Source organism: Acinonyx jubatus, chromosome A1, assembly GCF_027475565.1.
Source record: "Acinonyx jubatus isolate Ajub_Pintada_27869175 chromosome A1, VMU_Ajub_asm_v1.0, whole genome shotgun sequence".
NCBI lineage: Eukaryota > Metazoa > Chordata > Mammalia > Carnivora > Felidae > Acinonyx > Acinonyx jubatus.
In genome coordinates, this window is record NC_069380.1 from 10,850,297 (window position 1) to 10,877,083 (window position 26,787).

At 40.9% G+C, this 26,787-nt stretch overlaps 1 protein-coding gene across 1 annotated transcript in view; it reads left to right on the forward strand.

Moving 5' to 3' along the window:
• Positions 1-21,317, forward strand: part of RXFP2 (relaxin family peptide receptor 2) — a 62,024-nt gene extending 40,707 nt beyond the window's left edge. Inside the window, exons 12-19 of the mRNA XM_053214667.1 lie at positions 815-886; positions 4,191-4,262; positions 4,374-4,445; positions 6,352-6,423; positions 9,032-9,261; positions 9,889-10,299; positions 13,296-13,514; positions 17,983-21,317. Coding sequence (XP_053070642.1) covers positions 815-886; positions 4,191-4,262; positions 4,374-4,445; positions 6,352-6,423; positions 9,032-9,261; positions 9,889-10,299; positions 13,296-13,514; positions 17,983-18,242 — 1,408 coding nt within the window. The 3' untranslated portion in view covers positions 18,243-21,317. The remainder of the gene's footprint in view (positions 1-814; positions 887-4,190; positions 4,263-4,373; positions 4,446-6,351; positions 6,424-9,031; positions 9,262-9,888; positions 10,300-13,295; positions 13,515-17,982) is intronic.
• Positions 21,318-26,787: the final 5,470 nt, after the last annotated feature.

Consider the following 26,787-nt stretch of genomic DNA (forward strand, 5'->3'; position numbering starts at 1 on the left):
GAAAAGAAAAATTGGAGTATATTCATTTGTAGTAGTCTAACCACTGTTTTTTTTTTTTTTTTTCACCAAACTAAGAGACGAGGTTATTGCCAGGCTACATATTTATCAGTCAGATTACAGACCAGCATATTGAATGAGAAAAGAGGGGCTATCCCACTCAGAAGATGCAAATAGGTGACTCTTTTTCTTGTGGGTAATGAGAGAAAACACTGGTAAACTCAACAAATTACCTTGACACTTTCTATTTTACAGCCCCATGTAGCTTTTGAATCACTGTCATACTCACGAGCTCTCCTCTGTAGGGCAGGTAGCTGCCAACCCCCTCTTTGTACCGTAGGTCTTGAAGAATTCCATTTCTAGACAAAGGAAATGTAAAACCAGTGCCCTCACCACCACCACATTTAAAATCCATCTGTGGCCCCATGGGTTCAAACTCTGTTCTTTCTGGCCTTCTCCTAAGGAATATGCCTTACACAAGGCAAACCCCGCTCTAAGTATTAACGGGGTCGAAATCTGACATTACGTGTGTGTTGGGAAGTAAACGCTTTCTGAAGCCATCAGAGTGGAAACCAAATGCAGCCTTAGAGACCACACTGAGCCCCTCACATTACCTATGGCTAGCGTTTCCTGGAAAGAACACGTAGATATCCCGGCGAGAAACTCCTGCCTTGTGCTCCACACCAGATCACGCCTCACTTTGAGACTTCACAGGAGGCCTTGAGAAATCACACGTGGATCACTGGCATCTCCCAATGAGGACTGATTCTTACCGCAGACACAAACCAACAGTGCTGACTCTCACCATGTCTTACAGGTTTCTGCCTAGAAATCAAATTGATTTTGTTCCAGAGAAGACATTTTCTTCATTAAAAAATTTAGGAGAACTGTAAGTAGCATTGTCTACTAGGAAAATAGGATTGCTTCTTCCAAGATTATAAATTTAAGTGACTAGTGAGGCTTCTTTTTCACTAGTGCCAATCAAATCCTGCAGACTCCCGGATATTCCAAATCAATTAAGAAAACCAACATTATCCTAAAGCCAAAAGCAAATTAAAATTAAACAGTGGGCTTAATACGGATTTAGCCTACGCTAATTTCTCTGCCTATTTTCTTTGGGTGATTTCGTGTGTGTGTGTGTGTGTGTGTGTGTGTGTGTGTGTGTGTGTTGGAGCAAATGGGCTTTCTGTAACTCCTTAAACTCAAGGATCATTATCTCTAATGGCTGGCGTATAGTTAACTCTCAGTAAATGCTTGCTGAATGAATGACTGCAATAATATTAATCATGACTGAACAAAGGAACAAAGATGCTTATTATCCCTTGAGAAATTATGACTTCTAGAGCAGATGCAACAAATACTAATGTCTAGAATGATCAGGCTTATTGAAAAATGTGCAGAGAGATCATGGAGCTTTTTCTGTTCAAATATATGTTTTGTAGAGCTAAAACTTTTAAAAGCATCTGCCTTGCGATTAATTCACTCTACCCACATAATTGTGTGTCATTGGAAGTTAAAACTCAGTCTGTTACATTATAATTAGTGGCGATTAGGATACAGAACTCCTCCTCCTGATCTGAAGCCTAAAAAATGGAAATGAATTTCTTAATTAATCTCTCCCCCCTTCTTTATACCTTGCTTTGAAATACAGACAGGCCTGGGGAAAATAACTCAGTAAGAGTCACTTGAAAACTAATTCATGAATAATTAAGATAATTCAATCTCATGTATAAGTATCACAAACCAAATGCATATATATTTACTAAGTGCCTAGTATGTGAAAGACACGGATTAGAACTACAAATATTGTCATTCTATGGCACAAAGTGAAAGGCAGCTCCCTTAGAATTGCTCATTCTTCCTCATGAGGCTTTAGGGGTTTGCTAGGGATTTGGGTTACAGGGTGGGGCAGGTGAACAGCCCAGGACGAACAGGAGTGATGTTTTCGGTACGAACTTAAGGAGATGGTGGTACGGAGTTCGTATTTTGAAAACTATTCAAATCCTCCTTTTATCCTACACTTTGGCAGAGCTCCACACACCCCGGCCCCCCAAAAGAGCCATTAGCTTGCTTTGTGAAAGACCACCAATAATTCACTAGTCCCCAGTAAGTGGAAAGAAATTCAGAAGTTTACAGAATTAACTTGAACAAGGTATTTTTAACTCCTCAGTTTACAATAGCGTTAGATCATTTTCCTGAGCCATTATGACCACAAACGCTGCCTGGAGGGGAATCAGACTTAGGGGAGGCCACTAAAGCCCTTTCCCCTACGAGACTGTACTTTGTTTTTCAACGTGACCCTTAGCAGGATGTTTTCTAGCTGTACAAGACATCATCGTCTCGCTGTGTGGTCACGCTCTCGCTGACCCATGTGTGCCTGTGGCTGTCCTTCTGAGCTACAACCCTGGGGTTCTCTGCTCACTTACAGCTCCTCAAATCAGAATTTTCCAGCTGGCGGGATGTCTACACTTGGGTATCATGACAGCTCCTCAAAAGCATCTGTTACAATTAACGTATAGATGACTCTTACCCCCCTGTCGGCTTCTTCCCCTGAACTTGCCATCTTAGCGGTATCAGCATCCTTCCTGGCAGCCAGGCTCAAAGCCTCTTCCTTTCTTTCCGACCCTCATTACGCTTCATGTCCCACCGGACTGTGAGCCCTGGCTGTGCCCCCTTAAGCCCTCATCTTCTTTCACCTGGTCCAGGGTCAAAGCCTCCTGACTGGTCTCCATCCTTTTACTCCTTGACTTTCCATGCTTCTGACAGAACTATCTTCCCATAATGCAGAGCATAGTTTGCCCCTGTCCTTCTCCATATTCTCACTCCTTGTTGCTAGCTCTCAATGTTAATGTTCAGAAGAATCACAAGGGATACTGGCTTTAAATGCATGTTACCAAGCTGCCCCCACTCAGAGATTATGAAGTGATAGTCCTGCTGGAGTGGGCACCAAGATAGTTCTTTGAGTGGGCACCCAGGATTTATAAGCATCTTCCTTGGTTCTGATGCCTGGGCTATGCTCTGGGAAGTACCACCTTGGAATCTGTTCAGGGCTCTTCCATTTTGTCTCCGTGCTTATTTCCAGGCTCACTTCTTCTACATCTCCCCATACTTTCCATCCTTCACCCACGCTGGGCTATTTACCAACTAGAGAAGATGTCATTGAATTCCAAGTTTCTGTTTCTCTGAGCCTGGTTAACCCTCACCTGAAAAGCTGTTCTTCTATTCCGCCTATGAAAATCATAAAGCTTTGTTTACACAGTTCCTAATTTCCAACTCGTTCCTCTGTTTTCTTTTGTCAGTAGGTCTGTAATAGCACCTGCTTCATTCCATCCTTGTTTTATAATCTAGTTGCTTATTCTAATTGTAAGCTTCTTTAGAAAGATATCTAAGTCTTAAGTTATTTGTAGCTCCCACCTAACCAACCATCAACAGCTCCAAAGCATCAAAAATAGATAAAATCTTTTGTTTGACTCTTAAGCAATTGAATGTCTGTTTCACTTTTCAATACCTTCCCTGGTTCAGAAGCATATTTTGGACTCTTAAAGATTCCTGATTCCTTCTGATCCTAGATAATCCTTTTCTACATTCTCTAGAAACACTTTGCCATGATTCTTCATGGATAGGACGGTACTGTGATACTTTGTTCTAAAATTTTAATTTCCTTAAAAAATAGTACTATAACAACATAGATTTAAAATGCATGAACTTATCCATTCAAGACTATCTGGGGAGATAATATGTGGCCAATACCGCCTTAGTTGGAATGCAAAGTAAGTAAAAGCAAAGGTCTTGGCCTCAGAAAGCTTCTGATAGAGTTGGATAAATAAGATATCACATACTTGAACCCAGGAGGAATCACAAAAACAAATGAATGATCGAAGTGTACAAAGAGTACCTGAAACAGAGGAAATTAATCAAAGTAGATATTGAAGCCAGGTTGGGAATGTGTTGAAGAGGGACTGAGAGGAAATTCCAGACAGGAACTGGATGAGCAAAATGTCACACGTCTGAAATGATGGAAAACATATCCATTTGGCTGACTCACACAGCCCTGTTTTGTAACAAGTTATCAGGATGGTTAAATTGGATCCTATTTTCTGTTACGTCAAATGGGATGGTGATAATTGTGAAGAGTAATACCCATGTCATTTATTTCCAATGTAATTGCTTTGGGTTTTCGCTGTCATCAACAGGGACCTGTCTAGCAATATGATAATGGAGCTACCAGCCCACCTTTTTCAAGACCTGAAGCTTCTACAGAAACTGTAAGTTCTTCTTCCCACCCACCAACATCAGATTTAAATGGCAACATCTTGAGCTTCCAAAATAATAACATCCTGATGCTTCTTTCCTTCCTCTTTCTAATGGTACAAAAGGAATCTGTCGTCCAATCCTCTTTTGTATCTCCACAAGAACCAGTTTGAAAGTCTTAAACAACTTCAGTCTCTGTAAGTGAAATATAACGGTATATTGATTATCATTTGAGTGGATATGTTTTACTTAGAACCACGTTTATTTTTAAATGGGTACTTTATGCAGAGAGCTCTTACTCTGAGCCCATGCCATCAGACAATTGTATCATTGTTGCCATCAAGTATGTGCTGAAATGACAACAAAGCCACCTCTTTTACCATTTAATCTGTTGCAAAGACCATTTCTGTGTCTGAAGCTACATGTACCGGGTTCGTATGGAAAAATCTCATCCTACAATTTTCCCGAAGACTTACATTTTCAGTAGGTTGGTTACTGAACTGTTGGTAAAAAGCAAATTATATAAGACTTGCCTGCTTTTTCCTTTCCCATTTGCTACGACAGTCTACTTGACATTGGTCTACAGTGCATGCTTTTTCTATTTCTACCAGTAAAGAAAAAAATATCCTAGCAACATGAACATTCAGGCACTTAATGTTGCTTCGTATTTTAAAATTTCAAGCATATTAGTGTCAAGAACTCTGCCAGTTCTCCTTTGAACTTCCTCATCCCTTTTCTATGAACAGCCATTGTTGGTTCAAATTTGTTTTTACACAGAGAACATATGCATTACCTGATCTCAGCCTAAAGCCTTCGCACATTTAATTCTAAAGTCTAATTCTTAATATCACTTTTTCTTCTTGCTAAATAATTTTCTTTTGGCAATTAATGCCAGATTTACGTTCTCCTTCAACATGCTCTCTCTCATTAGTAAGCATCCACCGATGAAAAAAGACTTCCCTCATTTTGCTTGAAGATTCATTGAAATATTGATTCCACAAACATTTGCCAGCCATCAACTTACCTGTAGCGCTGTCTTAGGCATCCAAGATATAATGACCTCTGCCCTTTTGGAAACTATCGGCTATGAACCAAATGATCAAATAATCCATGTAGAGCTAAAACTGCGGTAAGTCCAGGAGAAAGCCAGAGAGAAAAGAAAGAAGAGGGAAACAAACCCTCTAAAAAGGACTCGAGTTTCCTGCAGCACGGGCCCTGTGATGATTCTGGAGTATAATTGTTCCGCTAGGTTTCATTTCTGACTGCCAAAGAAAAGGCAGTGCTATGAAGGAGTCAACGGACAAGGAAACCTCAGAACCATGTCAAGAAATCCCTCCTCAGATCAAGCAAAAAGAAACTGAGTGAGAATCAGACAGCTTTCAAAAATAACCATGAAAAGTAAGAGGCTTCTGTCTTTTTAGATTTTCCTCTCTCTATCTGTTTCCTGAGAACATGGCAGGTTCCCTTAATTCATGCCACCCTAAAGAGTCTTCAAAGAATCCGTATTTGAAGAAGCTTCTGGATAAGTGAGGAGTATAGGAGTTCCCACTGCAGCCCTCTGAGGACATCTCATGGGGTCTGGGAAGGAAAGGCGTTATACTTCCCACTACTATCTTAGGAACGCTTGTTCAGAGTTGGAGCCCTGCTTACCGCTTCCCTGGTTTTCCACCCTAAAGACCCATAGGCCTGGAAGAAACAACTGCATTTGAATCCAGGCCCCCACAAAAGTCACTTCAGTGATGTTCTCAGATTGGAACTACCAGCTCCTGTCAAACCCTCCACAACTCACATGCCGTGGTCCATAAAACCAAACTATGCAGCCAATTTCATGATCACACTAATCACCACTGCCATTTTTAAATCAAAGGAACGCATGAAAAGGTCTTGTTAGAATTAATTCTGGACTTGAAGTGACAAAATCAGCTCCAACTTACAGAAGGCATAAATAGAAATAGCAATCTTCTAAGAGAGTTTACTCTAAAATTTCCATCCTGATTTGAACTGGTAACAAGACTTTGAAGCATGGCATTTAGGATAGGACAAAATGCGATTATTAAAAAGTTAAGCCCTAAAACCATGAAACCTATTGTGCATGTTTTCCAGAGACCTGGAAAGGATAGAGATTCCAAATATAAATACGCGGATGTTTCAACCCATGACGAATCTTTCTCACATGTATGTATGTATGAAAGAGTGGAGAAGTAAGCATGGTGAAATCCTGCCAATGTTCTAGTGTAAACTGTCTAATTATCGCTGCAATGTGTTTGTATGCAAGAAAAGTCTGTTTATTGAGAACTTTTTAATTTTGTCACCTTTGGTCCCTGTCAAATAGAGTTCAATGTTATGATGTGCCGACATGAATGACACTTCTCCCTGGAAACACGCTGTTTATCCAATTGAGGTCCAATAAGAGATCAGGGTACCAGAATGCCACACATTACACAAGATGAAGCCACTGGCTAAATGGTACTCAGGAGACCTGGAAACATTAATTCACCTCACATGAATGAGCAGTCGGCTGCTCTAAGATTTGAGCCCTTAGGAAGAAAGGTGCTATATAAATTCCAGGTGTTGTTACTGTTACTAAGTGCACTACAAAATGGAGGTAATTAATCTTTATAGTAGTTTTCGATAAGTCACTTTAATATATTTGGCTAAAGTGCACGGTGTAAGTTGTGTTAATATATGTGTTTATGACATGATCATTTCTTTACCAGCTGTATAATCTCTGTGTTCATGATTTCAAAAATTAACCCTTGTTATCCACAACAGTAGGGAGGATTCGATGTAAGATTACAAGTTGGGTGCAGCAAATGGATGGAATTGTTGGTGTGAAAGTGCTCTTTTGGGAGAACAACATGTTTATGTCTCTGCAGTAGGTGTGACTACTAAAAGACAAATATTTGATGCGTATTCACATGGCTTTCCTAATGTCCCTTTCTGTGGCACCAGTAGATACACATTTAATGAGGCGATTATTTCCTTGTCGCAGGCAGAAGGTGAGGTCCTTTGAGAACAGAGAAATTCACCCTTAATAGAACATGATGGAGAAGGTGCTGCTTAAGCTATGAACTTCGGGTTGAGGTCAAGAAGGGCCCAACAATGAACAGAAAATGTATTAAGTCAGTTGCTTCTCTACTGAGTGATCTATTCTTCTTTCACCTTCCTCGTCCACCGTTTATTGAAACATGTCCACCTCATAGCCCCCAACACTTTCTGGCCAGCCAGTGCCTTGGTCACAGCAGGAGGAGAGATTGAATGACCAAGACCCTAGCTGGCTCTATCTGAAGGCAGCAGACATGAGGGAATCTCCTTTAAGAATCTCCTTTAAGACTAAGAGGTCAAGTCAGGTGTGTGCCAGGGACTCCAGGCAGGGAGAAGATAAAAAGAGAATTTATACATCAAGCTCCTTGAATCGGATAGGTGACGTCAGGAAGCTAGGCTGTGAGCTACTTGGGGGCAGTGATTGCCCCCTATTTCTCTACCTGACAAGCCCAGCACTGAATTATCCATCATTCACTTGCTCATCTAGGAAGTGGCTAGAGGAGGGCTTCCCATGTGTCAGGCCCTGTTCTAGATCTGAGAACACAGGGATGAACAGGAGAGAGAAGTGTCTGCCTCACGGAGCTTCCGTTTAGCTTTGGGACCCAGAAAGCGAACAAATAGTTAACACAAACTGTGAAGAAAAGCAGAGCAAGATGGAGGGTCAGAGGGAGGATGTAGATGGTTCACGTAGAAGTCAGAGAGCTGGGACATCTGAGCAGACCAGAATGAAGGGAGGGAGCAGGCCTGGCGATGTCTGGGGGAAGAATCTTCCAGGCAGGGGGAAGAGCAAAAGCACTGCAGTGACAAGGGGGTGAGCCTGGCTTGTTTGAGTTTGGGAAGAAAGACAGGGTGCCCGGGTGGAACTAGCAATGAAGGGAAGGAGGTGAGTGGATCCGGGCATCCAGTCTTGAGGGGCCTTGAGGCCGTGGCAAAGGAAAGCTTCCTTTAACTCTGTAGTCTCAAAACTGAATGGAGAGATGGTTAAAAAAAAAAAAAAGGATTAGACAAAGAGAAATGAACTAAAAGAAGTTGTATGGGGGGAAAAAGTCTAAATACACAAGTTTAGGGAGCAGCAGTAAGCCAAGTGACCTCCCAATTCAATCACGTGAAGCTTCCACACACCTAGGTCACAAATACCTTGATCACAAACAAGCCTGTATTTTTCTGTAGAAACTGCGTAAGCCCTTTCAGGCTCTGGTGAGAAATCTGCTTCCTCTCCTAGCTCCCGTGAGTCTGAGGTTTCCGAGTCTCAGAGACTCTCCCTTCCTGCCAGTGTCAGGGGAAAGGAGGCTGGGTAAGTGAGTGTACTTAAACTGAGTACCAGGCAGGAGTGCTTTCGGCGAGGTCCTTTACATCCCCGACCCAAGCCCCCGAATGTTTGCTACAGATCAATGTAACAATGACAGTTTGCTCTTTACCATACCCTAGAGAATAATCCAGTAAATTAGGAAGAAATAGAGTCCTGGAGACTTCACATTCTCATGTCCTCACCCGACACATCTCGGTCAAGCCACAGAATTTCTATGCCGTTTAGGCTCTTTGTCTTTCCAAGAAGAACACTGCCCAGAGTAACGTAATACGTAATGAGGAAACACTCTAATTGCATAATCATTACTAAACAAAGATAAACACACCTAGTGAAGTTGCCTCCCTGAGAGAGCAGCAGCTCTGCTAGGATGGCAACTGTAGTTTCTCTGTCATTGCTGTAAAGTGACTCTTTTTTTCCCTTTGAATTTAGTTATTTCAAAAACTTTCGATACTGCTCCTATGCTCCCCATGTCCGCATATGTATGCCCTTGACTGACGGCATTTCTTCATTTGAGGACCTCTTGGCTAACAATATCCTCAGAATATTTGTCTGGGTTATAGCTTTCATAACCTGCTTTGGAAATCTTTTTGTCATTGGCATGAGATCTTTCATTAAAGCTGAAAATACGACCCACGCTACGTCCATCAAAATCCTTTGTTGTAAGTATGTTTCCTACCTAAATGGATTTAGGATGTCTTCTGTGACCTGAGCACTAGATACATATTGGCCTTCAACAAAGGCACTTAGTACGGATTGGATGAGCTAGGCATTTTTTTCTCTAAGTATGAACTACTGTTCTCTTTGGCTTTCTGTTTTAGATTGCATGAGTTTGCAGTGATCCAGCATTCACCGCTGGGGGTTATATCTTGGAAATGGGGTAACAGGGAGCTAATGAATCAACAGGAAGATTATGGAGGGCAGGTTGTGGGTTACAAACTAAGCTCAGTTTGCCTTCAATTACAACAGCACCCATGCTCCTCGAGCCCAGAAAATTATTCTCTTTGTTAACTAGGCGAGTAATACTTATCTACTGTTTGAAAACTAGCTTCCCCCACAAAACTTACCCCCTCACACACACCACCGTTTTTAAAAATTATAAAACAAAGACCCAGTAGAGTATTTTAGAATTGGACATTTTTGTGAAGTCCATTGGCTTTTAGAGACTGCTGTAGTGTAGGTGTTTATATTAGTTCATTTAATACAGGATGAAGGAAGTAGACCCAGTTAGGAAACCGAAACTGAAATGTTGGGAACTATCAACATACAATGTATTGATTCCTTAACAGGTGCAGATTGCCTGATGGGTGTTTATTTGTTCTTCATTGGCTTTTTTGATATAAAATACCGTGGGCAGTATCAGAAGTATGCGTTACTGTGGATGGAGAGTTTACAGTGCCGCCTCATGGGGTTCCTGGCCATGCTGTCCACCGAAGTCTCCGTCCTGCTGCTGACGTACTTGACTTTGGAGAAGTTTCTGGTCATTGTCTTTCCCTTCAGTAATATTCGTCCTGGAAAATGGCAGACCTCGGTCATCCTCATTTGCATCTGGATTATGGGATTTTTAATAGCTGTGATTCCGTTTTGGAATGAAGATTATTTTGGAAACTTTTATGGAAAAAATGGCGTGTGTTTCCCACTTTATTATGACCAAACAGAAGATATCGGAAGCAAAGGTTATTCTCTTGGAATTTTCCTAGGTAAATTATATTTTTCACTTTCTGGGCCAACATAATTTTGATAGAAATATCATATATTTCATCAACGGTGTTTTTGTCCTTTTCAGAAAGTAAATGAATATACTCAAGACTGTGTCCTTTTTTAAAGAAAAATTCTTACTGAGTATAGTTTTTATTAAACTTTTTATATAGAGATTTAGTATGGGAAACAAAAACATACTGTCAGGATCTCTGGATGATTTTTTATTATCTGTAAGACCCTTTGATTTTCACATTGTGACTATGAGCTGGAGGAAGTCTAGGTTAGTACCTTGACCTGTGACCCCATCAAGTTATCTGAACTCATTTTTTTTTTTTTTTTTTTACAATCTAGATATGAGTTAAGTAAATAATAATAATAAAATTCTGGAAACTCACTGACAGGAGATTATTGGAATGGAAATACCAAGAAGGTTTATTGCCTTTGGTAAATGCAGCTCTAAAATCAAAACTGGAAGAGTGCTTAATAAAACTGCTTTCAGTTTTGCTTAATTCCCTCTAATTTTTAAGAAAAGAAGATCCTACCTTCTCTGGAACAAAAGTGAATGAGAAGTGGAGCTCTTTAAGGTTAAAAAAAAAAACACATTTGTTTTTGTCTAGTAGCTATCCCTGCTGTTTAAAATTAAGACGATTTCCATATCATTTCTTTAGAGCAGTGTTCTCATCTTAATTCCCCCTTCTCATCTTCTCCCCTAAGTGGTCGATAAGCTCTATCATCCTTTCTTTCTCATCAAATGTTTTTTTCATCAAAATATACCACTGCCTTCTATTTCTTCCAGTCTCTACCTACCATCACCTTCATGTGAAACCTCACTACCTCAACCCTGAAGGGCTTATTACATTAGCCCTTACTAGTCTTTTGGCCTCAGGGGCTTTCTCTCTTCTATTAACCTGTTCACTCCCTGAGTATCAAAAAGGCTTCAGCTCTGAGACCTTCAATGACTCCCTGCTACTGCCAAGGTCAAGTGTACATTAGTCACTTAAGATACTTCACAAAATCGCTCTAACCACCGGTCCAGCTCTTCTTCATGGATTCCTTTTCTTCCTCTGAGAAATATACCTTCTTAGCACCATTTTAATAATACTCTTCACACACGACCCCGTTCTAGAGCTATTTTTTCATGGACGTTGTAAGCTGTTCCTAGCATAGATGCACTTCATAGAGACCCCTCCTAACATACACACACGCATTCCGCTCCATTCCATTCACTGATTCATCAATGATTTATTAAGCACCTGCTATAGGCCAGGCACTCTTTTGGACACTGGAGACACAACAGATCAGCCCTCACAGACCTACCACCAGAAAGGAGGATGAAGACAAGTAAACACATTCTTATGTCACAAACTGATAAATGCCACGAAGGAGGAGAACTGGATGTTCTAGGAGGCCCCAAATCTGAGCACCGGGGAAAGCTTTCCAGTAGGAATGAATCCAAATCCTTAGGCCCAAAGGATAAGGAAGGATTAACCAAGTGAAGTCTGTTCCAGGAAAAAACATAGTGGAGGTAGAAGTCCAAAGCCAAGGAACAGGCCCAGATGAAAGGCCAAGACGTTAGGTGTAGCTGGATCTTATAGTTAAGGAGAGTGGGGTAAGATAGCACCTGTGATGTATTCCAGGTAGATCAAGAGACGCACACGCACACACACACACACACACGCACACACACTCATCATCATCATCACCTATATACACTTGGCTTACCTGTGAGAAGAGTCCTAGAGCCTTTTTTTCTCTTTAAAGAATATACAAATACACAGTTTTGAAATCAATTCTTTATTTTAGAATGGAATAAGATTTAGAGAGACGTTGCAAGGACAGTAGCTTCCACTTACCCCTCACCTAGTCTCCCCTATTGCTAACATCTCACATCCCTATGGTGCTTTCAGAACACACGATTTTAATCCTTCCTGTAAGTCTGTTTTCACAATTTGTATTATAGGATCATCGTTAAAAGTCATTACCTGTTATTCTTAACTAAAGTTTCTGACAAGAGGCCTAAGATAAACCAATTTTATAAAATTCTATTGAATGGCTTTGTTATGAGATTCTATGGAATGTGAAATGTTTTGGATGAAAACAACAGAACACTGGGAATTTATACAATTCTCCCCTAGACTTCACCCATCTTACACATAGTCTAGATTCAGATGAACATTTTTTAAACAACTTCGAAATTGTATGCATGTTTTATGCTCACAGTGAGGAATGTGATAATTACTCTTAGTATTTTTATTCCAGCAAGAATATAACAAAGTGACTAAGAAGTCAGCATTATAAGATAGTGATGTTAAGTGAGAAGTTGACCCTATAGTGAGAATATATTTGACCCTAAAAAATCATTCGTACAGTTGATCTTTTTTTATTTTTTCTTCTCTTTTTTCTTCGAAAACAAGTCTAAAGGGTTCTGAATTTTAAATTACTGTAAGCTCTCTGAAAAAAAAAAAAAACCAAAAATGCATTCTTGTTCTATGTAATATTTTTACTTAAGACCAAAAACCATGGGAGATAATGTTTTTGAGGCTATTATCTTCTTGATAATCCAAGTCATCTTGTTCCTATTTATAAGATAAAGAAATGGGGTCATGTTTATTTTTTGAGATAATCAGATGATTACAGTAATCCCTTCAGATCTGAATTTGCGGGGACTGAAAAATGAAAGCAGCTTTATTCTGGCTTTCAAAAAGCTAAAATTCACCTCATGCTACACCTAGGTCTGAATTTCAGAGGCCTGAAACTCGTTATAAAGGGTTTGTGTGTTTCCAGTATCTTTTTGATCCGACCAACCCAATTCTTTTAGCTTGTTGCAGCTGAGAGCTTTGGATTCAGGGTTTTTAGCTGATCGCCACTGGACCTATACAAAAATATCCTTGGAAGCACAGCCTAAGGAGGCACCATAATGAACATCTATGTAACACAACACTTTTACTGTTGATTTATACACCTGAGATGTTAAGAGCTGTGCTTTTCCCAACAGGTGTGAACTTGCTGGCTTTTCTCATCATTGTGTTTTCCTATATTATTATGTTCTGTTCCATTAAAAAAACTGCCTTGCAGACTTCGGAAGTGAGGAATCATGTTGGAAGAGAGGTGGCTGTTGCAAATCGTTTCTTTTTTATAGTGTTCTCTGATGCCATCTGCTGGATTCCTGTATTTGTAATTAAAATTCTCTCCCTCTTCCGGGTGGAAATACCAGGTCAGTCCCTTCTATTATTCCCAAGTACATTGTGCTTTCTTTAGCCCCTTGGCAAGACCAGAATACAGTGCCTTACATGTAGTAAATTCTCTGTAAACACCTACAAACAACTATTATTTTCCTTAATATTTTATAGTCTGTATTCTAAGACAGTAACTGGGTAGTGGTGCAATCCAGACAAGGATGATAAGGAAACGGGACTGAGAAAAAAACCGAACACTCAGCGTCTCGTTTCTATCTGAGCTAGACAGTGGCTCTTAACCAAGAGTACACATACAAAATCAAAATATACACAAAAAGCCCAGGTTCCACTCTGGGCTTCTGGATTTCATCTACAGGGACAAAGAGCTACACGCAGGTATTTTGGAAAAGTTCTCCATGTGCCCACGTGATTCAGAGGCACACACCCCTCCTTAAGAACCACCAGTTTATTTCACGGTCCTTGCCGTATGGTTGTCACTCTAGGCTCCGCTCTAGGGTGTTAGATGTTTGGTGGAATGGGGTCTCCCACCCACACCCCTAGTTCAACCAGAGGGAAAAAAAAACCTTTCATTAGTTAGGTTTTTGTGCGAACCCCTTTCCGGGACTTAGAAATCACAGTCATCGAGGGGCCACCTGAGCTTTGGCCTGACTCCCAGGGACACGGGGTTTCTACTTGGGGGGGGGGGGGTGCTCATCCGGGGCAGAATTGTATCTGTTCATCTTGGCACCCCAGGGTCAAGCATGGGGTGGACGCTTCGGAAACGCTTATAAAAGAGTGATGGATGTCCAGGAAACAAGCAGCTGTAATGATTTCTGTCCCTCTGGCGTGTGCATGGCAGTCATGGGAGGTCTTGTCAAGTGCCTCACTGCAAAACGGCACACAACACCCACAGCTTCCACTTAACCTGTCAGTTTAGACTGATCACAAGGCAGATGCTAGGTGTGAAAGTGCAGATCAGGAGAGACATCACGGCTGACTACTTGGGAACTTTCACTGAGTGGCGAGAGCAGATGCCTTAAGAATGCATGTGCCATTGCTTGGGGAGACTCAGCTGCATGTGAGTGAGGAGCAGAATTACTTAAATATTAATGGTCACCGCTGAGGAACGTGATGAACCATCCAGTATGCGACGGCGTCCTGGACAGTTCTATTTTTACATCCTTGCATTCCGAATTCAACAGGACTAAAATGTCCGTGGGCCTCCATTGCTCATGGAATAAAATCCAAGTGCTGGGATCGGCATTAAAAATCACCTCCTACCCCGCCCTCGTGTATTCTGTCATCCAGGCTCCACTCTAGAGTGTTAGATGCTTGTTGGAATGGGGTCTCCCACCCACACCCCTAGTTCAACCAGAGAAAAAACACTTTCATTAGGTAGGATTTTATGTGAACTCCTTCCTGGGACTTAATAATCCATTCGAATTATTAGGATTTTTTCCCTTCTGTACCTTTTTGATGTCTTGACATTGCTGAAGATGTTTCCTCCACCTGGATTATGTTCTCAACCTGTAGGACTCTAGCTTCCTAAATACCCCTGCTCATCCTTCAAGATTCAATCCAAATACTCCCTCTCCCATGGTACCATTCTAGGTCTCTCTCCAACCCACACCCATCTAACCCAACTGCTTAAATGTCTGTGACATTTTGTTTGCACTTCACTTATTGACCTCATCCGAGCTGCCTCCCACCGGGGTTATTATTTTTTTTTTTTATGTGTTCATTGCTCCCTTCAGATTATAAGCTTCAGGACGATAGGGACCATATGTTGTTTACCTTTCCACAAGTGTTTTTTTTTTTTTGCATAATGTTATTTAATAAATGCTTCTTTAATTAAAGGTGCTGAGCTGGTCCGAGAGTGGTGGAACAGGGTGGGAGGGGACTGTCTCATCAACCTCCCAAACTTCTCTTTCCACGCCTTTTGATGCCTTCCTCCACCCCAGGCACTTGCTTGTTTTTGATGTGGGAGGAGGCAGCCTTGTGTGGTGATAGAAGGACCAAGTGAGGCAGGAGTCCTGGGTTTCTGTCCTGATCCCGCCGCTGACCAGTTGAGGAACTGGAGGCAGATCACCTCACCTCACCGAGATTGTTTTCATATGGCCTCTCAAATTCCTTCCAGTTTTCATATTCTGTGAGCCTGTCAACTCCTTGAGGCTTTTCCTCTGTATTACTCTGCTTGGACTGCCATAACAGAGTAACACAAACTGGGTGGCTTAAGCAATAGAAATTTATTTTTTCACAGTTCTGGAGAGCTGGAAGTCCAGAATAAAGTGTCAGCAGATTTCTGCTGCAGCCTCCCTCCTTGGCCCTCCTGCCTTCTCACCCTATCCTCATGTGGTCTTTCCTCTGTGCATGCACCCATAGTATCTCTATGTGTATGAAAGTTTCCCTCTTCTAGGAACATCTGTTAGATTGGAATGAGGACCAATCTAAATTATTTTAACTTAATGGCAACTTTAGAAGGCCGTCTCCAAATGCAGTCACATTCTGAGGTCCAATACATGAATTTTGGAGCACACAATTGAGCCCATAACACTGTCTGATTTAGAGTCAGGGGAGGTCTGGTGATCAAGATGTTTTGGTATCTGAGAGCCACAGGAGTAGTCATCATCCTTGGAGAGCCTACAACATTCCAGATCATGATAGGAAACTAGAATGGGGAAAAAAATGTTTTGTGACAAACTTATTTGGCCCACACATCAGTCTTTCTCTACATTTATAGCTCAATCCTTTGAGGTCTGTCTTGAACACCTGGGTGGACCTAACAGAGTAGTCTTGACCGCATTTGACTAAGCCCCTTCTTGCTTGTCTGACTCCCCAAGTGTTGTAGGAAATGCTGTACTCATTGACTTAAACCCATCCTGTCCTCTTCCTCCAAGAACTCTGGGGTGTGCCCCACCATGGCATGTCACTGACAGTACATGTGGTCAGCCCAAAAGATAAGCCAGCTTTAGCCCTCCTTTCTCAGAAGTCACCTGCTGACCTCACATTAGTGAGTCACCCTGAGACTGAATGGGAAGTCTCATTCCTGGTCACAATTTCCTCTGGGAACACAACAGACAAAAAGCCACTTGTTTTGTTTGGTTTTGTTTTGATTTCAATCATGCACTGTCCATCCTATCTAATTTTAAAAAATTCAAGACACGTAATATAGTATTATGAAACCTTAATAAATCTGAGTTATGCTAAATATAGCTATTTTTCTTCCATATTCTTTCCAGTTCAAAAAAATAAATAAGGACAAGAAAGAGAAGATGGGATAGGAAAAGAGGAAGGCAAATACAGAAAAAAAGAGAAGGGAGGGGATAACAGGAAAGCAGGAAAAAGAGGAGGGGAGGTCAGATAAGCAGTCAGAAGAAATGGGAAAGAAAGAGAAGAGGAACAGAAAGGATGGAAGGAACAAAGCAGGGCAAAGAAGAACAAAGAACAATGTCTAAAGGATAAGAAAATTGTGAGATGGGGAGGGAAGAGAAGGAGACAAGGGAGAGTGACAGGGAATGTATCCTTGGATTTACCCTCCGGCTCTTCAACTGAGCTGGGAGTTCTTCACACTTTTGAAGGTGTAAGAGGAGGCAGCCTAGTGTGGTGGGTCGCAGAATTGCAGGTGTTAGTGCTGAAGAGGGACGTCGGCAGAGCTGCCGACCGTGGCCCACCCAGCCCCCGACTTCGATCAAGTAAGTTATCATCAGCCCCTTTCACGGGTAGGGTAGTTGAGGTCCAGGGAGCTTAGGTGATTTGCCCACGGTCCCGTAGCTCAATGACCCTAAGAGCAGGCTGCGTGCAAGGGGGAAAGCACACTTCATCCTCACCAAGTGCGTGATGTATTCGGAAAGGGCACAATCATCACAAACGTCTAATCACAAGGAAGTTTTGTGGCGTCTTTCCCTCCGTATTCTAATGAGCGTCTGTAAGGCTTCGCACAGAAGGATTGATTGAGTTGGAAGACGTATTCTCCTTTGCTCGTCACATCTTCAGCCTCCACTCTGAAAAGGATGGTTGGAATACGAGGGCGGGACAGTTAGGCCTTGAGGAGCGAAGTTAAGACCGAGGTCCCATCTGAGCCCGGACCAGATATTTCCTGAACACTGATCTATTGATTAAGAAGTATTTTGCCATTTTCTTACATATCTATAAAGAAAAGCAATAACGACAAGAAAAATACATCACACATATATATATATACACACACACACACACACACACACATATACACTTACATCTATGAATTGTTTTTTTTTAATACATTTCCTCAGTTGGCCTCCCAACAACCTACCAAGTAGTTACTGAAATTCAAAAATTTCTGAATGGTAGGACCTTGAATTCATAGGTCCTCTGCTCCTCCAACAGAGAGGATCTCAATATGGTGAAAGAAAACTGTCATAGGAAGCCCTCCCCAGAGGAACATTGACTACAAACCGTTAGGTGCTCTTTGTATCTGTTTAAAATCTCCACTTCATGACATTTCCCACATTTCCTTTCCCTCTCCAGGCACAGTCACCTCCTGGATAGTCATTTTCTTCCTTCCGGTAAACAGTGCCTTGAACCCCATCCTCTACACTCTCACAACCAGCTTTTTCAAAGACAAGCTGAAACAGCTGCTGCACAAACATCGGAGGAAATCCGTTTTCAAAACGAAGAAAGAAAGTCTCTCGACATCCATTGTGTGGACGGATGACTCCTCCGCACTTAAACTTGGCGTTTTGAACAAGATAACCCTCGGGGATGGTATAGTGAAGCCAATTTCCTAGCAATGGTTTTGGACCCCCGGACTTCCAGGGGACTACCTGTAAGAAAAGGACAGCGTTCGGAACATGCTACCTGCAGTGCTTTTCATCTCTCCCAACAGCAAACCTTTCTGCACAGAGAGCACAGCAGAGTGACTTCTGGCACTGCGTTCTGATGGCAGTTGTTCTACTTAGCCGTGCGAAGAACTGTACCTGTGGGTTCTGCTCGCTCTTGGCATTTCGGAAATGCACTAGGGAAACCACACATAGTAGGCTGATGGGCCGCCGATCCGCAGCTGGTCGACACTATCCCCCTGCAAGGGAACGCCCCGCACATTGGCACTGCATGTCTGCTTCGGAGTTGAATTGCACCGTCCATAAAATAAAAACATTCATGACACCTCATTCCAGGGTGGCCATCGTCACGTAAACCTCACATCTCTCTCTTTGCTTTTTCCACGTCAAAGGAAATCATCGACATCCTGCTGAACTGAGGGCAAAGGATTTCTGAGATGTTCGCCCGCCTCCAGCCTCGCCCTCTACGCCGGTGGCGTAGAAACTTTGAAAGCACATCTTTACACGAGGCTGTTGCAGCCAACAAAACGGCAGAGAGACAGAGACTAAGCCTAGTACCATTCACCCTCTTGGCTGCTATTTAGTGTCAGCAGAGTTGACATCGCAAACAAGATTATTTTTCTGGAGATTGCCCAGGCCACGAAGAAAAATTGGACACCCCAGCGGCCAAAACTACATTTTAATCTCTTTCAAGGGTAATTTCTTTCAAGTAGCATCCCTACGAAGTTCTGTCTTCATAAAACACACGGATGAGATGTGTTAAAGGGGTTTAAGAATAGTGTTTTGATTGGGTCCGTTTGCTTACTCAGAGAGATTTCACTCAAAAAGGCCAGTAAGTTTGGACTTGAGTTTTGAAAATGTAAAGTACTTACTTGTGAAGGCCTGGATGTGTCGTTACCACGAAAGCTCATATGTGAAAAACAATCAGGTAAATAAAGTTATATTTTGCATTTGTCCATATTTTATTTTATGTTTGAAAAAGACTACAGAGCCTGTTTATTGACTATTACCATGTTTCTCCTGAGAGAGAGTATAGCCAGGAAACACAGCACCTCAGTCAACAAGCACATCTTATGTTTTTCTCTTACCCCTTTTTCCAAAGCATGAGGCAATAACTGAATGTCTTTACTGCTCTCTTCATTCTGAGTTCCTTTAATGAGCAGAATCTAAGCAGCTGACCAAGAACTCCAGATTACCTCCTATCATCTAATAGCATCCAGGAAAGAATCCCAGAGTTCATGTGTCACGGCAGTTCTGGTAATTTACTTGTTATTGCTTAATAGTGACTAAAACCATCGTTTCAACCAAGTGAAATATCTTTTGCATCAGTGAAATCTTTCTGAGGATTCTGCAGATAATGTTCCTCCCCATTAAGTAGGCTGCCCTTTTCCCTTATGGTTTCAAACTTTTCTCCATCTTGTCTCCTCACTATGATGAGTTACTTCCTGACATGTTTCCTGAATTTGCTGACATTTTATTAAACGCCCTCTGCCGGTCCTTGATCATCAGATGATTTATTTCCTAATACGTTTCCCAACATCAGGGACATAAATAAGGACTAGACCCTGAGCCCAGGGTATTGCAATCTTAGCACAAATGTGTGTCTCCCTTTCTTGAAAAGCATGAGGGGTGGGCCATGAACCAAGCATCTGGGAACTGTGTTTGTGAATGTCTGCGCTCTTACTGTTAAGTAGTAGACACGAGAAACACAAGGTCAGGTGCATCAGGGAAGTTTTCACGGAAAAAATTGAAGCTATATATTGGTTAGCAGCATGCTAATGGATAGTATAGAATTGAATTCTAATAGCTTAGTGATTTACGGCCTTATTCTGCACTGCTACATAAATAGAAACCTGTAAGAAATGTTTAATTTTAGCAAATAACAGTCTTTTATCTGGATGGAGTGAGGTCTTTGGCGTTGTTAGAATCATTTTCTAAACCCAATGTTTCTGTGTGGATATGAAAATACTACTTCTGTTCTTTAATCACTTCCCATGACAACATAAACAGCAAATAAACATGACTTGAGAACATAAGAGGCCATAGACTGTGCCATCTTTGAGTAAGAGAGAATGAGGGCAAATTACCCAATCCGCATCTCCATCATGTGCCTGTGTATTACTGACATCTGGTATTGAAATTAAAAAATATATATATTCTAAGAAATGAATATGGAACCTCAGATGAGCGTACCAAAAGGGGGTACGTGGTTTATCTGTGTTAGACATAGCTAAGCTTACTTATATCACTTTGTTTCATTCTTAAGGTTTATTTGTAATCAAAATTAAAATAGTTTATGCCCACTGCAGTTGCTGAAATAGACCCTGGTGACCAGGAGCTCTAAGTGGGGTTACACATAGCTGAGCTTTAGCTCACAGGTAGTAGTTTCACACCTCACCATGTGCCTCAAATCCTCAGCTCCATCTGGCCTAGTCTCTACAGCATCAGAGAGCCACAAAAGCAGAGCCATCACCCCAATGTTTTTCTCCTAAGGGTGACCTCGGTGCCAGATCAAATGAGTATTTGATAACTTGCTATGCAGATACTCATGCTACATTTTCAAGAATTTATCTCACCCAATATGATTCTTCACGCTGCTTTACCATTCTCAAGTTGGGAAGCAATGCAAAGATCCAGAGAATGTACATGATAGAAATGAAAACTGGTGAAGTGTCACCAATCATACGCTCCCTATAATTTTACGTATGCCCCCAAGGGAGGTCTGAAGTAAATGGATCTTCCAAAAGTAACAAGGGATACACGTAAGACATATTTCTTTTTAGTTTTTTCAATGTAGCGTAAATGGGCGTATGGTTCTATTTAATAAATAGCCTTAGGTAACTTTACTCAAGAAACAAAGCATGGAAGATAAGTATTTGTATTTTCTTATTTCCTGAAAAAGAAAAAGAAAGAGTGATTGTAAAGATTTCTCCTTATATTAATCTGTTTATATGTCAGTTGTCTGATAGCCTGTCTATGAAAGACAGAAGATGCATTTCTAATAAAGATAATGTTTATTTCTGAACCAGAAACATAAAATGTAATCAGAATATTCTTTGTTGTTGCTGTTGTTGTTGTTGTTGTTGTTGTTGTTTTGAGTATTCTTTTAAGTGGTTTTTCAGTAGGAGACCTTAAAGTCCTTGAGGTACACTTCCTAAAGCCCTATAAGCTGATTGAAACCTATACGAAATGTATTTCATTTAGAATAGTCTTCAGGATACTCTCCCCCTGACACATATGGAAGAAATCAATTACAAATAAAGACATAAAAAATAATAAGGCCCCCTGACAAAATTGCGGATCCAGGGATGGGTATCTCATGCCATCTCAACGGTCTGGCCCCAGTCCATGGTGACACTTCTTATCGCTAGGACCTGAAAAAAAGCATAACTATTTTGAGTCATAAGCTCACAACTAGTTTGGATACAAAAAGAAATTATTTCTGGACTGCCTGGGACCCCATAAAACTTTCACCTGTTTCCTGATTTTCTGAATTTGTGATGTTAGAGTATTTGATTCAGTAATGATTTTGCAATGGAAGCTATTACATACTTTCCTGCTATAGACAGTATATATTTAGGACAAAGAAATACAGAGTGAAAACCAGAAAGCTGGTGCCATAGTTCCAATTCAGTCATCAACTACTTATAAGTTCTCAGACAAATGCCTTTAAATCTCTTCCATTCTCTATAACTGGGCTTCCTTAGCACCATCACACAAACTGATGGCCTATCCCATTTGGGGGAAGATCTATAATGTGGATTAAACCTCTTCCTGAAGGTCCATGTGGATTAAAAATCCAAAAGTTTACATAAAATTCAAGGATTATCCAATTCTCAGTTTCCCTGGGATATTACAAGGTCTCAGAAAGAATCAATGCATGGGTCAGTGCGATGTTCAGAAATCCTCTTCTGGCGAAAGCTTACAGGGCCCCCATTCTCTTATGGAAAGAACACTGAGGCAAAGCCTCAGACAGTGACTCTTTCCTAAGACGTGGAAGATTACAACAGTGTAGCAGTGAGTACAACTTAAAAATTAGGTGACCCAATGCTAGAAAAATCTAGGAATGCAGACAGTGATGTAATTAACAAGTAACCATTTTAATTGACTACAAGTCATAAACTGGTCTCTTCATGTAAGTGTATAAATAGGTCTCCTATCACCTACATTATTCTGGAAAACACATAAATGCACAGGTATGTCAAGCACTTATGACTGGGAGTATACCCCATATACTGGGGGTAAAGTGTTGTTAGGGTAAAGACATAACAACATACCCAATTTCCCCACAGAACCAAAATACAACACGTGGTTCTTGACCCAGGATTGATCTCTGCCTCAAACCTTGCACCATCAGCCTTGAACTTCCTCCCTTTATCATCAACCTCTCTTCTCCACTGGCCCTTTCTGTTCAGCTCACAATGCTCCAATTTCTCGTATCTAAGACCGACACTAGCATCTGTCTGTTTTTGCCTTCTCTTTATGACTAAACATTTAGAAAGGATGGTAAACTCTTTGTCACCGGTGCTTTGACTTCTCAACAACAGAATGCCTCTACCCTCACCACACCATGAAGGCACTGCTCCTTGAGGTGTTAATGATAACAGCCCAATGGACAGTTTCCTTTCTTTAACTATTTCATCTCTCTGAAGAATTTGTCACTGACAACCACTTGCTCTTCCAAATTCCTTTCTTAGAAGGAAGGACATCATTCTTTCCTATTCTACGCTACTCCACTGGCTCTCCCTTCTCACATCTTTATGAGTTTCCTCTTCCTCCACCTGCCCCCATAAACTTATAAATAAGTTTCTGGGGTTTTATTCTTGGCTTCCTGTTCTTTGTCCTCCTTAAATCCCTCCCAGGCTTCAATCTCTCCATGGCTGTCATAGATAAGTAAATTAATTTTTAAAGCTCACGTAAAAATAAACATAAAGAGGGGTGCCTGGGTGGTTCAGTTGGTTGACCATCCAAGTTTGGCTCAGGTCATCATCATCTCACGGTTCGTGAGTTTGAGCCCCGCATCGGGCTCTGTGCTGTCAGAGCCCACTTCAGATCCTCTGCCCCCACCCCCTACGCTTCCCCTGCTCGCGCTCTCTCTAAAAAATAAAATATAAAAACAAATCTAAATACATAAATAACTAAATATAGAAGGGGCTTATTTTGATAGTTCTTATCATATCTTGACACTTTTTAATCTTCTCCACCATACAACTTTTGTTGAAATTTCTAACCTCCCTATTGAGAATCAGCTATTCTCTCAGGCTCATCCAAAAGTGATGCATTTTTCCATGTTTAGCAAATGGGTTTGAAACCCACCAAAATCATTTGTTTGGAAGATTTTTAAGAGAAAATTCCATAAACTTAAACTCCATAAGTGGCCCAGGCTGGAGAGGGGAAAGGAAGATTCTAGTGGCTCCCTATATAAATTTCTGCTCAATTCCTCTATTTTCAGTCCAGGACCTATGCTTACATAAACTTCTTTCTTTTTCTTTATTTTTATTGGACAGGATCAGAATGTGCAGACATGTCCACTGAAAGTATGGAATCGAGAAAGGGATCTTAAGGAAAAGTTTTATGCACATCACTGAAGAGGCATTGGATGGGGTAGGGTGGAAACCTCAGATCACACGATAACCATCATAGAGACTGAACCAGTGATATTAATTGATTTACCTTTCCTGTTTTTATGTAGCTGGCAGTAGCCTTAGAGATCAAGGGTTGTATCCTTTTGCTGCTTTGTAAACAGCAAATCCTTTTTGTCTTAGTTTTCCACTCTTCAGTGGCTTATATTTTCCCTTAAAAATGCTTGATTCCTGGGGCACCTGGCTGGCTTAGTTGGTAGAGTGTGTAACTCTTGATCTTGGGGTTGTAGGTTTGAGCCCCACATTGGGTATAGAGATTACTTAAAAATGAAATTTTAAAAAAATGCTTCATTCCTCCCTTGATTTGAATTTTTCATTTCCACCTCTTTTATATTATTGTTTAAAATAAAGAAAAGCCTCAAACTTTTGTCCTGCATAGGGACTAAGTCTAAACCCACCATGCACGGAGTTTGATTTAGATTCACAACCATGTCTCTCCAGCCATTAGCCCTGCCCTTTGCTCGTTCACTGTGGATCATGGCCATCTTTGGATTCCTGCCATGCTCTTTGTCAGCTAATAAGAAAACAGTTGGACAAAATGTATGCTTCTAAAGTAATAGTTTTTTTAAGGAAGTGAATCACTTTAGGAAATATACATCTAAATTTCTATTGCCATTCATTTATTCAGTCAGCAAATAGGCCTTGTGCAGCTACCTGAAGCTGCCACAATGCTGTCTGACAAGGTCATCTTCAGGAACAGGTAATTCACATTCCAATAAAATATGCTTGGCCAGACAACCGGGGGGCTGCTTTAGAGTTGCCGTCAGAGATTAAGTCCCATGGATGCATCAGTCTTATCACTTTTATCCACAGGACACTCCTTTTTACCACAATATCTTTTTCTTTCTACTTCTCTTCCTTTTTTCCTCTGTCAAACTTTTTGCTGACATTCATTGTTCTTTTTCTCTTGCTCTCTCACTCACTGCACCTACACACACACATCCCTCCTTACCTCTCTCAAAGTCTGCTTCTTTGCCTCCTCATTTCCATCCTTACTCTTAATATTCCTGGCTTTATGTCTGTCTGTCTTTCTCGCTCTCTCTCCTGGGGTAGGCAGTATTTGGAGAGGGGATATAAGGCCAGAGTGAGGCCCAAAGTGAGATGGGCGCTTCTGTTGAGCACATCAGGAAGCAGACTAAGTTCACTTTTATGCTCTCAGCCAGCTGTAAGTACCCTAAGTCAATGGTAGGAGGTCTAATCATCTGGCCACGATCCTAGCAACAAATCATACTAGAAACATAACTGAACAGTTCTTTGCAGACTGCCAAATGCTTTCAGATAGGCTTTGTTAGAGGTCAAGCATTATTTATTCACAAGTGCATGCTTTTGCAGACATGTACATACACATAAACACCTTGCTATGTTGGAATTAATTCATTTGACAACCTCACCTCCTTGGAACATAACTAAGTTGAAAGAATAAACCCATTAATTTTTAAAGGCCTTTAAGAAACTCAAGATAAAACAGTTGCTACAGATTCATAAATTAAAGCACAAAAGTAGAATGGGGCATAGGCAAAAGCACCCAGCATCTCATTTGAGTTGTTCATTCATTCACAAATATAAATTGTGTGCCATTATGCCAGGCAATTCTAGGTAACAGAAGTCAGCAGTGAACACATGGACCAGAAAGTTGTGCCCGTCTTAATGGAGCTTACATTCTTGGGGGTTGGCAGGAGAAACACTAATTGAGGAAAATGAGCAGAATCTATAGTGTGCTAGAGGGTGAGAAGTTCTGCAGGAAAAAATGAATAAATAAGGGAAGTGGATAACTTATTGCCAGAGGAGAGAAAATGGCAATGAAAGTCCTCATAAAAGGTGACATTTGAGTAAAATAGCCTGCCACTATTTCTCCTCAGTTTACTTATCTTTAAAATAGGGAAGATAATGACTATCTCACAAAATTACTGAAAGCTTTAAATGAACAGATACATATTCTAGCACATAGCCTGAAATGTGTTAATTACTCAACAAGCAGTAGATTCATCTTACTCTCAAAATTTCACTCATCTCGGAGAGCTTTATATGTTCAGAATACATTTTCCTATAACTCACATATAATTTTAGCAGGATATATTTTCTTATTTCTAAACTCAGAGAAGACTGTATGTATGTATATACGTGTATGTATATATGGGTGTGTATGAGTGTGTGCATGTGCGTGTCTTGGATATTCATGTGGATTTCCATTACAAATTTAGACTTCCTAAGATCTATGAACCCCAAAGCCAATAAATTTAGCCAAAAATTAATTCTAAGAGGATAATAAATAACCCTGCGATAACAGGAAGTGCCAAAAATAAACTTCTCTAAAACATCTATCCTAACTCAGTCCTCACAAACATCTCCAAAATGGCAGATTCTCATACAAGCCTTTATAGAAGTTCTACAGGTAACATCTCACAAATGGTGAGCTCATAATCCCAAATTAATAAACCACAAGGAAACAATACACCAGAAATGGGGAACCAACGAAGCCACAAAGCTAAACAACAACAAAATTTCAGGTAATAGAATTATATGACAAAATCTATAAAGCACATTTTTAAAAATTATTCAAGAAGTAAAGAAATTGACACTATAAAATGTATAAGACCCTATGAAAAGGATCTTTTTTAATTTTAAATTTTTTTAGAGAGAGAAAGAGTGCTAGCAGGGGAGATGGACAGAGGGAGAGAAAGAACAGGAGAGAGAGAGAGAGAGAGAGAGAGAGAGAGAGAGAGAGAACCTTAAGCAGGCTCCATGCTCAAGGTGGAGCCCGATGCAGGGCTTGATCCCACAACCTTTGGATCATGACCTGAGTAGAAATCAAGAGCTGGACACTCAGTTGACTGAGTCACCCAGGCACCCCT